Source organism: Pteronotus mesoamericanus, unplaced genomic scaffold (genome assembly GCF_021234165.1).
Source record: "Pteronotus mesoamericanus isolate MK-2021 breed Mesoamerican mustached bat unplaced genomic scaffold, CSHL_Meso_final contig_202, whole genome shotgun sequence".
Lineage (NCBI taxonomy): Eukaryota > Metazoa > Chordata > Mammalia > Chiroptera > Mormoopidae > Pteronotus > Pteronotus mesoamericanus.
The window spans coordinates 310900-323812 of record NW_026555086.1 but is presented as its reverse complement, the minus strand read 5'-3'; the positions used below and the strand labels follow the sequence as shown (position 1 = coordinate 323812).

The following is a 12913-nucleotide window of genomic DNA, read 5'->3' as shown; positions in this document are numbered from 1 at the left end:
GCTAATTAATGTAGTTAAACTTGGCGTACGAGGTGTAACCAAATGTGGATAAAATACACTGAAAAGTCTCGTGGTTTTAAAACTTAAGTGACAGGCACCGCTGGCGAGTCTGCAGGGTTTCTCCTCTCTAGGAAGTTCCTTCCTCGCGCGTGTGATGGGACACGCGGAAGACTCGCTGCCTGCTTGTGCTTTAAAACACGCCTTCAAATAAATGTGACTTCTCCCCGTTTACACGTTCTGTATTATAATGCATTTCCAAGACCACAGGGGATTTCGTTTGGGCTTTTGCAGTTTTGTCATTTGTTCCTGCCTTGTTTTGTTAAAGGGCACTGTGCCCGGAAGTCCAGGGCCTCGGAAACGGCCGAGGCGGGTGCGGCCGGACACTCTGCCGGCAGCTCTCGCGCAGGCTTGTCTCCCCAGAGTCCAGGCGCGGCCTGAGTGCACGCGTTCGCATTGGGAGCTGCTTCCGTGGGGCCAGGCGTCTGGAAACATTGATTTGTTTTCTTAATTTCATTTCCACGAAGATCTTTAAGCAAACAGAATTGATTGTAACTTTGCAGCTCTTTGATTTAGGTAGCTATAAGTTATTTATGAAAGTTAATCCATTTCTGACGTGATTTTTACAAAGATAAAATGAATTATATATAGTAAATTATATTCCCCCAGTCCACTTCATGTGGATTTATATTCGTTTTCTCCTATTTTCAGAATTACAACAATTATTTCCTTTCAAATTCCAATAAAGTACTTCAAGTGGTTCCATTATTAGCACATTGTTACCACTCAGCCTATTCCATTGCTGGTAGCTGTGACTCAGTATTTCTTTACAGAAATCTATGATTCTGAAAATTAACCCTAAAAAATTTTTGTTTCATAAGTTTTCCTTGGCTTTAATTTTATGTAATCATTTTGGAAAATACTAATATCCAAAAACATCCCCAAAACTTCAACAGGGAATTTTTTAATTTAGTTTTCTTCATTTCTGTAGACCACTTCCATCGGTTGTCACCTAAGTTGTCCTTTTGGAATCATGGATTGAAACTTCCCCCAGCTCGTGGGGAAAACTGACACAGCAGTTCAGAGTCTTTAAATGTCCCCCTGGCCAAGAGTGTTCTCCCAGCTTGTTGGGCTCCCGTGCCCACTTCGCAGCCGGCCAGAGCCAGCGAGTGGCCCTCCGCTCCGCGGCTCAGACCGAAGGGCCGATGGCAGCCATGCGGGGCTCAGTGCCGCAGCGCCGGCCGGGGCTCCCTCTCTAGGAGCATGGGGTGCGCCGGCGCGGACCTGCAGCCGTGCTGAGCCTGTGCACTTGCTGTCCGCGCTGAACACTTAACAGCTGTAAGAGCTGGTAGTGGAAACAGTTTTTCGAAGAAACTCCCGGAGGGGGCAGTGGTGGGGAGGGGGCAGTGGGGCCCGGGGCCCTCGTCCTCCCGGTGTCCAGCGGTGCAGCACAGCCGGGCCACCTGGAGACAGTGTGTGGGAGCCGCTCCCTGGCCGAGGTCGCCGGCAGCGGCCCGGGGTTCTCGGTCCTCACGAGGCGGGGAGTGGGCGCTGGTGTCAGCGCCTCGTCTGCCGCGTACAAGCTGCCTGAGGACGTGCAGGCTGCTCTGTGGAGACTTGGTCTATTTTTAGTTTTCATAGACACTTATTTAATCTTTTTTTATTGTACAGCAAGGTGCTCCAAGTAATATTCTATAAAATATATTTAATAGAAATTTGAGTTTGCTATTCATGGACATGAATACATGTATTTTTTTAAGAAATGAGTATTGTGTAACACTATGGCATTGCTTCTATAGCCAAAGTCTAGAAATTTCTGGAACACTGACCTGTAAAGACTACAGTTCTTCTGACACTGCATCCTGTTGAAAACGGGATGACGCGCGTTTTGTAGAGCTCCCCGCACAGCGAGCTGCATGCCTTAACGCCCCAGCTCCAGGACGGTGTCCCGGCCGGCGGCCCGCCCCCCGGTGGCGCGCCCGGCGCTGCCGGCTTCAGCTACCTTTGGAGATACTGTACAATGTTAGAGTAATTTATTTTGCTTTATAGGAGTTTGTCATGTATTGACTTTAATATTGTATTTTGGTAATAAATTTTTTGTTAAAAACACTAGCCTCGAAGTTTTATTAACAAAAGGTTATGTCCATGCATATCTTGGAAATATGATGTCATCGCTTAGAAAGTTTAGATCTTGAATGTCCCAAGGTTTTGCTGAAGGTCCATCACCCCCCCCCCCCCGCCCCGGTCACTTGTTAAACTGCTGATGGTGTCAAACTGCCCCACAAAGGGACCGGAAATGCGTTTAGATTGTTGTCATCACTAAAAGTTCAGTCTAACTCTGGTGCTTTTTTTTTTTGCCACAGTTCATTCAATCTCCAGATCACATCCTTACGCACTTGAAATTCTTGTGCAGTCAAAGTGCAAACGCTAGCTCTGTCCGTGACAGACAGTGTGCGTCATTGAAGGGCAAAGGTGCGGAGGTGACCGAGGTGCCCACACCTCGGTCGCCTTGTGGCCTGGACTAGGCGTCTCCTCACACCAGACTCGTGTGTTGCGTGCACAGTGTGGCGATGTCATCTGGCTGTATCACTGGTCTGGTGGTCCATTTGTGCCCGAGCCTCCTGGGCCACCTCGCCTTACTGTGTATGAGGCCGCACGTTCCCTCGCCATAGCTGGATCCCCGCATCCCATCTGTCCCCCCCGCCCCCATCCTGGGAGCCACCTCCTGACTCTCAAGAACCAGACGCACACAAACCCCAGCCTTCAGGATCCAGGCACGGGCGCGGTTTGGCAGCACCAGACACATGGCGTTGAGCATAGGGATGGCAGGGCGGGGGGGGGGGGGGGTGACAGAAACTCTAAAATGGGCAGTGTCTCAGTAGTTTTGACTACATGAAATGATACTTTGGATATTTTAGGTTAAATAAAATCATTAAAATTCATTTCACTTTCTTTTGCTGTAGCACCTAAGAAATGTTGCCCACGCAGCTCCCTCTGTACTGCTGTTGGGCAGCGCTGTGCATGCGGAGGCCGTGAATTCCAGCCCAGCATCAGACCTGGTGGCTGTGTGTGCGGGGCCTCACCGGGCGGCAGCCCGGGCACCTGTTGCCGGGGGCTCTCCACGAGGGGCGCCAGCGGCTCTGAGGTCAGAAGGCCAAGTAGCCGCTGTGCCTTTGATGGTAAATAGTCCAGCAGGAAACGTTCGCAGACCTCTGAACTGGGACCGCCGTACGACCTCTGCTTTGAAGCGCCCAGAAACAAGCTTTATAGCACCGTTCGGGGACTACATTATATTATTCAATACTCCTCTGTAGTTTTTATAGTGTTCCTGGTTTCCTGCAGACCTCAACCGTAATTCGTAACTCACTAGGTCCTCGTTTTTGCCATTTAGAGCCACACGCACAGTTTGGAATAACAATGCACAATTAAGTAGTAATGCTGTAAAACGGTGTTTTGTTTACCCCCAACAACCATGCAGCTTCACGGGTGCGGTCCCCTGCCGCCCCCCCCCCACCGCCAGTTCAGTGCTGGTTGCCCAAATGCGATGTGGACACATGCCCACACATCTGGCCACGGTGCAGGTGACCAGGTGGCCAATCCACTCCCCTGGGGCAGCAATTGAATAATTCGGGGTATAAAGCAAAGCGTCTTCTGTGCACCTTTTCATGGTGAATGGCTTGGGTGAGTCAAGCCGCGTCCCTGGGTCAGGTGGAGGCTGCAGGTGGCTTTGCTGAATGTTGACGACACTGGCAGCATTAGAAAAAGTCACAGTATTCTCCCGCAGACCCTTTGCCACACTCAGTACAGATGTAAAATGGACATTTTTGGCCCCAGAAGTTCTTGGAGAAGCCTCTGGTTTTCACTGGTGCCATACAATAGGCTTACTTAGATTGTATGTCTTGGCTTATGTCTCAGAATCCAAGTGTCCACGAGGGGTGAACTGTGTCCAGGGTTACACGTGGGCAGCAGGATCTGGTTTGCCACCCTGCGCTGGCCAGCGCCGGCCTCGCTTTTCTGGGGGGCCCCTAATCAACTGCCTAGCGTTCTCATTCAAACCACAGAATATTGGTAAGATCATGGCATAGTTGGGTTCTGTACTGGCTTTTTTCTAATAACGGTAGTCACGGTTTAACTTGTTTGCCTCATGAAGGTAGATTATTCTAGATCTTGGTTGTTTTTAAGTTCTTTGGTTGAATTAAGTTTAGTTTTAGGCACCTCATATAAACCCTTAGCATTGTATGAGGAAATCGCCCAAAGTTGGTGTCTTGTTACTCGGTCACTTGCCAGTTACACCAGTGCGTCACTTAGTGCAGACGGTAAAGGAGCAGGAAGGTAAGTTTGCAAAACTGGATGTAACATGGGCACTTGTAATACAAAACACATGAGTCTGGCACTGGACCTGACCTGTTTCCTTGATCCAGAAATAAATGCCTCCTTTAAGCAACTGTTATTTGAGGTACTGTTTCAGCAGCCAGTCTGAATTTGTTTGTTTGTAAGATTTTATTTTTAGACAGAGGGGACGGGGAGAGGGAAAACATCGATGTGTGGTCGCCTCTCGCGCGCCCCCTACTGGGAACCTGGCCTGCAACCCAGGCCTGTGCCCTGACTGGGAATCGAACCAGCGACCCTTTGGTTCTCAGGCTGGTGCGGTGCTCAATCCTCTGAGCCACACATGCCAGGGCAGTCCTTGTTAATTCTGAGTCCTCAGCCTGTATTTCTGGCCTGCCCCCTCCCACCTGTTTATACTGAAAATCCAGTGGGGGAAAAAAAGTGTCTCCAGATTTGGGCAGGGCTCCCACCACCAAACCTTACTATTAGCAACATGTCAACCTTTTTTCATTATCATCCACCCTAGGAGCTGTTTTTAGACATTTTTTTCATCATCGACCCCCCATGAAATTTGAGTACCTTCAATATACTGCATATCTGTGCCCTATACATAAACAGTATGACCTTTTTTAACCCCCAAGACCAATCTTCCCGTTGGGGGGAGGGGGACAGCATGGAGCATGCGCACTCTTACGTAGCTGGTTGATGATCATTGTGGGGAGAGATGCCACACGCTTCGTGTCCTGGTCCCTTGAGAGAAGGTTTACACGGTCTAGAGACTGGTGAAACCCCTCGCAGAGGTGGCTGTGACTGGGCGTCATAGAATCCACCAGGGGTGGAATCCACGCAGGACAGCGTCCACTCAGCTACTCTGCAATCAGGCCGTGAATCCTGGCGCACAGAGCCCCGCGGGCTGGTTTACCGAGATCCATGGATGGGCTGTGGGGGGCGGGGGGGGGGTGGTCTTCGTGAAAACACAGCCCCAGCCGAGATGAGCCCTAATTTGAGAAAAGTCAGAAACACATGCCCTTCCTGCTGGAAGTCCTGCTTCTTCCTACAGAAACACCAGTCTCAAGCCAGGCCATGCGCCTTGGCATCGGTGCGTGGGAAACGTTCACTTCTAGGACCTCAGACGCCTGTGGAGTACATGCGTTCGGAGGGGATTCGAACCGTCCAGAGAAACGAACGGGAAAGACCAGCCAAGCGGTTTGCGGACCAGAACAGCCAACACCCAGGTATTGTCGCGTTTGGAAAAAGCTTATGTGGCAAAGCCTCATCGGCTTTAACTGAATAACGACAATTTGTGTCCTCACCCCAGGATATAACATCGGTTCTTCTCACCATGGAAATGAAACAGGTGTCCGTTGGTGGGAACCACAGAAAACAGTTAAGAAAGCTCGTGTTTGGGAGGAAAATGAAACAAAATCGATCACCTGTATGCACTTTATTAACTTTAAGTCTGGACAAACGGGCACCTGTGTTCATCTGCCTGTAGATCTGACTATTCGAAACCACCGCAAATCCAGTTAGTAACAACGTTCACCGAAGGAGAGGGAAAATACATTGTTTCGTAACGCCTTTTCTCAAGTACTGACGAACAACTCGAAGGCGGGGAGGTGGCCTCCATGTAATGTCAGCCCCCGGGCAAGGCCGCCCCGGTTCCCAACCTCAGCGCGGCCGGGCTACGACAGAGCCCCGGGGCGCGCGCACAGCACGAGCCCAGCGGGGCACAGACGCGTCGGGGCTTCGTCGCATCCACCCAGACGCAGGCGCGGGGGCGCCCGTGCGGGGAGGGCGGCGGTGGTTCGCTAAAGGGACAGGGCCGAGCCAAAGCCGCGGGAGACGCCGGCCTCGTGCAGGCGGCGCGGGGACCGAGGCCCACGCACGCCGACTCCTCACGAAGCCGGGCACCTGGGGCCGTGGAGACACACCCAGGTGCGCCCTGGTCGGCGCTCCGGGGTGCCGGCGAGGACAGGGGACCGGGACCACCGAGGAGCGCGCCCGGGAAGGCGGAGGGGAAGCGGCGCCCACTTTGGGGGAGTGCGGTCGGCGCTGCCGACGGGTCCGCGGGCCGTCCCGCCGGCGGTCGGCGAGCCTTCCGGGCGACGCGCGGTCGCGGGGACCCGGGGAGCACGGCACGCGCCGCCCCACCCCACCCCAGCCGCGCCTCCCGCACCCGCTAGCGAGAGGATGGGGACGCGGCGCCCGCAGCTGCGACGCTTGCTCCTCCCGGAGCCGCGCTCGCTCCGGCCTCAGTGACGACCGGAAGCGCGCCGCTTGCTTTCCGGCCGGCGCTGTCCCGGCCGCTTCCTTCCGGCCGGCACCTCACGGGGCGGGGCGGGACGCCGTGGGGGGCGGGGCCGCGATGACAGGCGGCTTCCGGAGCCTATGGGCGAGGGCGCGACCGCACCGGCCCAGCCTCCTTCGCGCCCTTCGCGAGCCGCGAACGTCCCCAGGCCCCATTTCCGGGTGGTGAGCCACGTTCCCCGGCTCCGCGTTGCTCCCGGCCCCTGGCCCTCGGCCCTCGGCGCCCCGCCCGCCGGTCCTGCCCCGCCCGGAGCGGCGCGAGGACGGCCGAGCGCAGGTGTGTGCTCGGGCGGCCCAGCCGTGCCGGTCGGCGGTGACCCGGCGCCGCTCTGTCCCTCGCGCGCTGCGCGCCGGGCCTCCTCGCGGACGGGAGGCTTGTGTAGCGATCGGCGCGGCTGTAGTAGCGCCGGCCCCGAGGGGGTGTAGTGCGCGTCCGCCGTCGCGGCGCCCCGAGGGTGGCGGCCGTGGAGCTCCGGCCGCCTCTGCGCCTGCCGCGAGGGGACCCGCGGCGCCGAGCCTGCGCTTCCGGAGTGCGTCCCGCGTGCGCGTGGGGCGCGTGGCTTTGTGTGAACGAGCGAAGGGATGAGCGAGTGGACGGAGAAGCGGACGGACGCAGGAATGAATGAATGGAGTGAAGGAATTATTGGGCGAGTGAACGAATGAATGAATGGGTGAACGAATGAGCAAATGGACCAATAAATGAGTGAATGGACGAGCGAATGAATGAGCGAGCGCGCGCAGGAATGGCACAACGGGGTCGGTTCTTTTCCTCCGAGCGAGCCGTTAGCCTTTCGGGAGCCATAACCCGCCCAAAGCACCGCGGCCGGCACCGCGCACCGCTCAGGGCGGGTAGAGAGGGCGGGCGCTGAATTCCGCCCCCGGCACAACCGGTGCTTCAGGTCTTTGCGACCAGCCGCCGACAGGCTCGCTGCCGGACCGCTCGGCGGTGCGCAGCTGTGGGACTAGCCTGCAGGACTCAGTGAGGTGACAGTTGTGCGGTGACGGGGGCTCAGGCAGGGACGAGGCCGGGGCTGCTGGGGTGTCAGGGGCGTCCCCGCCTCCTCCCGCCTGCGCGCGTCCCAAACACGCCGTGCATGGGCTCTTGTGCCGGGGGCAGCGGATCTCTGCCGGCCGATGGAGACGGAAGGGAAGACGGGACGGGCTGAGGAAGGCCATGGTCCTGGCCTGTGGGCAGCATTTCCTCTGCGCTGTCTCAGGTGCTGTCTGCAGGAGCCGTGGGGAGAGCCATGCGCGGGAGCCTTTGACACCATGATGTCCGTCAGGCAAAGAAAAGGGGCCAAAGCCACAGAGGCGCCGGAAGATGGCGGGGCCCAGCAGGAGACCGCGACGCTGGAACACACATCACCGGCAGGTAGGGAGAGCTTTCACTTCTGCATGTGAACTGTCACCGCCGCAGGGTGAAAACGCAGTGCGACCTAAACGCAGGGGAGACGCAGGCGACACCCCGACATTCCCGGCTGGCGCGTGGCCTGGTTGCCGTGGGGCAGTGCGGGCCTTGCCATTCGGACGGTGTGAGCGAGCGGCGCCCCTGCTAGATGCCGCCGTCACTTCGCTCTCGCTCCCGGGCCCTTGCCTGGTCTCTGCACCGTCTGCACCCCCAGCATGACCTCGGAGAGGAGGTCTCGTTTCCTTAACATATGGAGTCACGAATCAAATGTTTTATTCTTTATTTCCAGCCAAATTCCTGAAATTTTCTTCTTTACTTTTTTGGGTGGGATTTCGAGTTACCCATCAAATGGTAACTGGATCACAAATTGCAGGCAGACTGTTTACGTCCTGGACCTGTAACCCATTGTTCTCACTTCACAACCTTGGTAACTTCACTGCGGCCACGTCACTGCGCCAAACACAGGCTCTGGGCGTCGGTCGGGCCGCTAAGGCAGCTTCTCAAGAAGCCGACATCCAGCAGGCAGAGCAGTTAGGTCCCACGGGGAAGCTGCCACGAGTGGGGCGTGTGGCCTGGGGCCACCGGAGGAGCCCCGGCTGTCCTGGGCGGCGCGCTTCCCCGCGGCATGCAGGCCGGCGGCCGGCACGCAGCAGACGTGACGGTCGGAGGTAGGACTGTGCAGTTCCTCACCGACTCGGCTCTCCGTCCCCTTTTCCAGACGGTGGCACCAGGGAGAGATTCTGGAAGACCCTGTCGCTCGCAGCCGGCGGGGCCGTGGCCCTCTGCGCTGGGGTGCTGACGGCCGTCTACCTGGCCACCCTGCACGAGAACGACCTGTGGTTTTCGAACATTAAGGTACGGTTTCTGTGTGCGGAGCTCATTGACGTGCCGGCAGCGGCCCACACGGTGCCGTTCCCCGCAAAGAATCCAGTCTCTTAAGAAGTTTGTCCGTGGAGGAAAAATGCTTGTGTTGGTTAGGTTAAAACAAGGTCAGAACCTTCGCGGTCCAGTGCGTTTCCTCACCTGCTCCAGTGAAGCAGCAGTTACCTCAGACCAATGCCTGTCGGGCGGGGTGGCGAGACCGGTGCCGACGGCCGCCAGGGCCGGGAGGTCGGCCGTGGCCTGGAGCCCCTGCCAGCGCCCCGCGCTCAGGGCACCAGGGAGCGGGGGGCTCTTACTTCTGCGTGTGTACAAACAGGGTCACAGGTAAAAGTCTGTCTTCTGTCGGGTGCAGTTTAAAAATAAAAGAAGGAAAGCAGTTCCAAAGGCGCCGCTCTGCCGAGGGCCGCAGTGTGTCCGGTCTCGATGGCCGGTCTGCAGCTGGGGCGGACCCCGGTCTTCATCACGCTTCCGGGGGGTCTGTGATGTTTGTTTGTTTTTAATATTTTATTTTTAGAGAGGGGTAGAGAGGGAGAGAAACATCAGTATGTGGTTGCATCTCATGTGCCCCCTGCTGGAGACCTGGCCTGCAACCCAGGCCTGTGCCCCGAGTGGGAATCGAACAGGGGACCCTTTGGTTTGCAGGCCGGCGCTCAGTCCACTGAGCCAGTCCAGCCAGGGCGGTCTGTGATGTTTTAAACACCAGTTTCCTGTTGCCTCTTTAAGCATGTCTCTCTCTTTTTAAGCATGTCTACATTTTTTAAAAACTAGGCATTGTTTTCACAACAGGTATATGATGCAAGGAGACTTACATGTTGGCAGTGGTTTTGATCCAAAGTGTCATGATCTTTGACCTTATTTCCTACTATGGCTTCTAATGGCTAGTTGCTTATGAAGGTGAAATCCACCGTCCAAAGTGAAAGATTTACAATCCGTGAGAATATTCAGGAAAATTAATGAGGAATCTAAAGAAGTTCCGATAGAGAGTTTTCCAAAATATTTTGAGCTTTGGTTTATTGGATTATTGGACAGATTTGATTTATCTGACTAATTTCTAGCAGCTTATGGCATAGCATGTGTCAATATATCTTTATACAAGCAATCAGGATGGCACAGAATCCTCTTATCCTTCAGTGGCAATTACTGGTTTTTGTTGTCAAGAAAAATTTTTTACTCACCTTTATCTGTTTCAAATGGGATGCTTATAAAGAAGTTCCCTAGAATAAAGCAGGGGTTTTTTCAAATTTTTTTTTTTCTTTTGTAGAGACGGGAAGGGCGGGAGGAAGAGAGAAATGTCCGTGTGTGCCATGTGGTTGCGTCCGGTCCACCCCCCACCCCCTGCTAAACTGGAGTAGAGCAGTCGAACGCTTGCTCTTTAACGCAGGTACTTTGAATAAAGGCTCAAACGTCGCTGTCGGGGCGCCCGGCCGCAGCGAGGTGCTGGCAACTGCATAGTGAGGAGACGTGCCGAAGCGGCCGGGCGGCTTGACCGTAAACGGCACGTCCAGGTCTCCGACCCGCGCCGCTCCGTGGCCCTGGCAGTGTCCTCAAGTGAACGCAGCCTTCGCCCAGGCACCCGGGCACCCTTGGCTTTTGGCTCTCGACTGTACTTTTGCCGGCTGTTTGTTGAACGCCGGGTCTGCGGGTAACGCGGATCTGAACCCTGGGCTCCCGGAAGGAGTAACAGCGCCTCCGAGTCTGCTCGCGGACCTTCCAGGGCGTCAGAGGGACGTGGTCAGGGCGCGCGCGGCACCTGCCGGTGCCACGGGCAGTTCTCAGGGCCGCAGCGCCGCCCAGCAAGGCCGCCCGTCTGCCCGCGGCCGCCCCTGAGCAAGGCGCCGGCGGGCGGGCAGCTCCACTGCACGGGGAGCGAGTCAGCGCCGCACTGGCCTCACCGGGAGTCCTGGGAGCCGGTCGGAAGGTTCCTGGAGGATGTGAGGAGGCTGAGACCTGAAGGGGGCAGGGTCGCCGGGCAGGGGGAGGGACGCTGCAGGGAGCTCAGGGGCACAGCAGCCTCCCTGACCCCCTGCTGCCCCCGCCTTCCTCTCTGTCCCTCGGTGCGGCGGGTGGGGACCACGACTGTGCGGCCAGCGCCCCCCCACGCACTCACCGCCTCGCCTCCCGGCCTCCGCTCCGCCCGTCCTGGGTGCGGCCTTCCCCCCCACCTGTGCTCCGCCTGCCACACTGTGTTCCAGAGTGTGGCTTCCCAGGTGGCGGAGGCTGCGTCCCTTTTGCTCCCTGCGTGTCTCCCAGCGGCAGGGAGCTCGTCCTTGTCGGTCAGGGGGCCTTCGTGGGACGGGTGAGCGGGGTCGTGGAGGGAGACGAGCCCAGTTAGGAGCGCAGAGCCCAGCGGGGAGGCTGGTTGCCGTGTTCAGGCCAAAGGCCCTTTACTCTCTCAGCGGATGCCGCGCCTCCGTGGAAGTGGTTCTCCTTGTTTAGGAAAGCATTGTTCTTTCTTGTTGAAAAATAAACCCTTTGGGATCAAGGACTAAATTTTTATAACTTTTTGTTTCCCCAGCAAATAAATGTTCAGTGATAAGGAAAAGTAATTCTCAACTGGCTAAAAGCGCTCAATTTTTTTAGTCTTTTTTTCCCTTATGCTAACATTTCCCACTGTAACTGTCTTATTTACTTGATATCACAGAAGTTGTGTGTCTTCCCATTGAACAACCTTGCAAAGCAAGGAGTCTTGAGAATGAACAGGGTCCGTCCGCAGCGTGGAGGCCACAGCAGGCCCGGGGCTGGTGGCCGCCCCATGGGAGCACGGTCACTTTGACAGCAGTCCCAGAGCCTGCGGCCCTGGCCCCTCTCGCGCCAGGGCTTGTCCCCTCGAGGGCAAGAGTCGTTCATTCTGACCCACAGCTGTGAATGCAACCAGACAGCATGCCATGTGTGTGCGTGAGCGTGTTCGCCGTGTGTGCGTGCAAGCGTGTTTGCCAGGGCGGGCTCCAGGGCCGCGCCGGGGAGCAGCTGTCTGGCCGTGAGCTGCTGCTTCTCGGTGAGAGGACTTGTGAGCCTGATGCAGAAACAGGTCACGTCCAGAAGGTTGGTCTTCACATTGCTTCTCCACGACCTGCATCCGAGTAATTTGGGGGGCAACTTTTATAAGCAGACGTTATTTACACGAGAATTTTAAGGATGAATGACACGTTTCCTTCGCACACTCGGTGCCGTGTGTCTGGAGGGGCTTGTCGCCTGCGTGTGCGGCACCGCATGCCCGGCTGCGGGACGGCTTCGGCGGCGCTGCTCCTTGTAAACGCGCTTCTTTTGTCCCCCGCCTCCCCGTCATCGCCTCCAGAGAAGACGCGGGCTTGCTCTCAGCACCGCTCTCCCGTGGAACACACGCCAATAGAGTCGGACGCGTCTGCTCGCTCCGTGGCTTCAGGAGCAACACCTGCCGCTGTGCGTTGTCCTTGGCGCGACTCACCGGGCAAAGTAGAAATCACTGGGAAACTGGGAAAGTGCCTGGATGCGTGAAGCAGATGTTCTCTTAGCAGGAAGCAGATGTAAAACTTGCAAATGTCTGTCTGATAAAGTATAGCATTTGGTTCCATACAGCTGGTGCCAAGCTCACCAATTCATCATGTTCGAATGCGTTTTTACTAACTACGGCCCTCTGTTCCTCGCACACTCCGGGCGTGTCGGCGGGGCACGGAAGCTTTCTGCTGCCAGGGCTTCGAGCAGCGTTGCTCTCCCCCCACCTTCACGGAAGCAGCCGGTTACTCTCGGGCCCGGCCCTCCAGTTTGATTTGCGGGCGTAGGTTTGACGTCAGAATGTTCCGTGGAAGGCAGCCGGCACGCCCGGCGTGGCTCCGTGGGCCGGAGTGCCATTCCGTGACCGCGAGGCTGCAGGCTCACTTCCCTGTCAGGGCACGTGCTGAAACGCAATGAAAAAATGTCCTTGTGTGAGGATTTTTTTTTTTTTTTTAATTTTTTTAAAGGCAGCTGGAGAGGAAAAAAAGGAATGTAATTAAACTTGATGTTTTATTTTCA

The 12913-nt window shown here is 56.2% G+C and overlaps 1 protein-coding gene across 1 annotated transcript in view; it reads left to right on the top strand.

Moving 5' to 3' along the window:
• Window positions 1-6811: 6811 nt before the first annotated feature.
• The window catches only part of DPY19L3 (dpy-19 like C-mannosyltransferase 3), a 28692-nt gene continuing 22590 nt past the window's right edge, over window positions 6812-12913 (top strand). Inside the window, exons 1-3 of the mRNA XM_054570283.1 lie at window positions 6812-6910; window positions 7851-8005; window positions 8760-8896. Of these exons, the coding sequence (XP_054426258.1) occupies window positions 7903-8005; window positions 8760-8896 (240 nt within the window). The 5' untranslated portion in view covers window positions 6812-6910; window positions 7851-7902. The remainder of the gene's footprint in view (window positions 6911-7850; window positions 8006-8759; window positions 8897-12913) is intronic.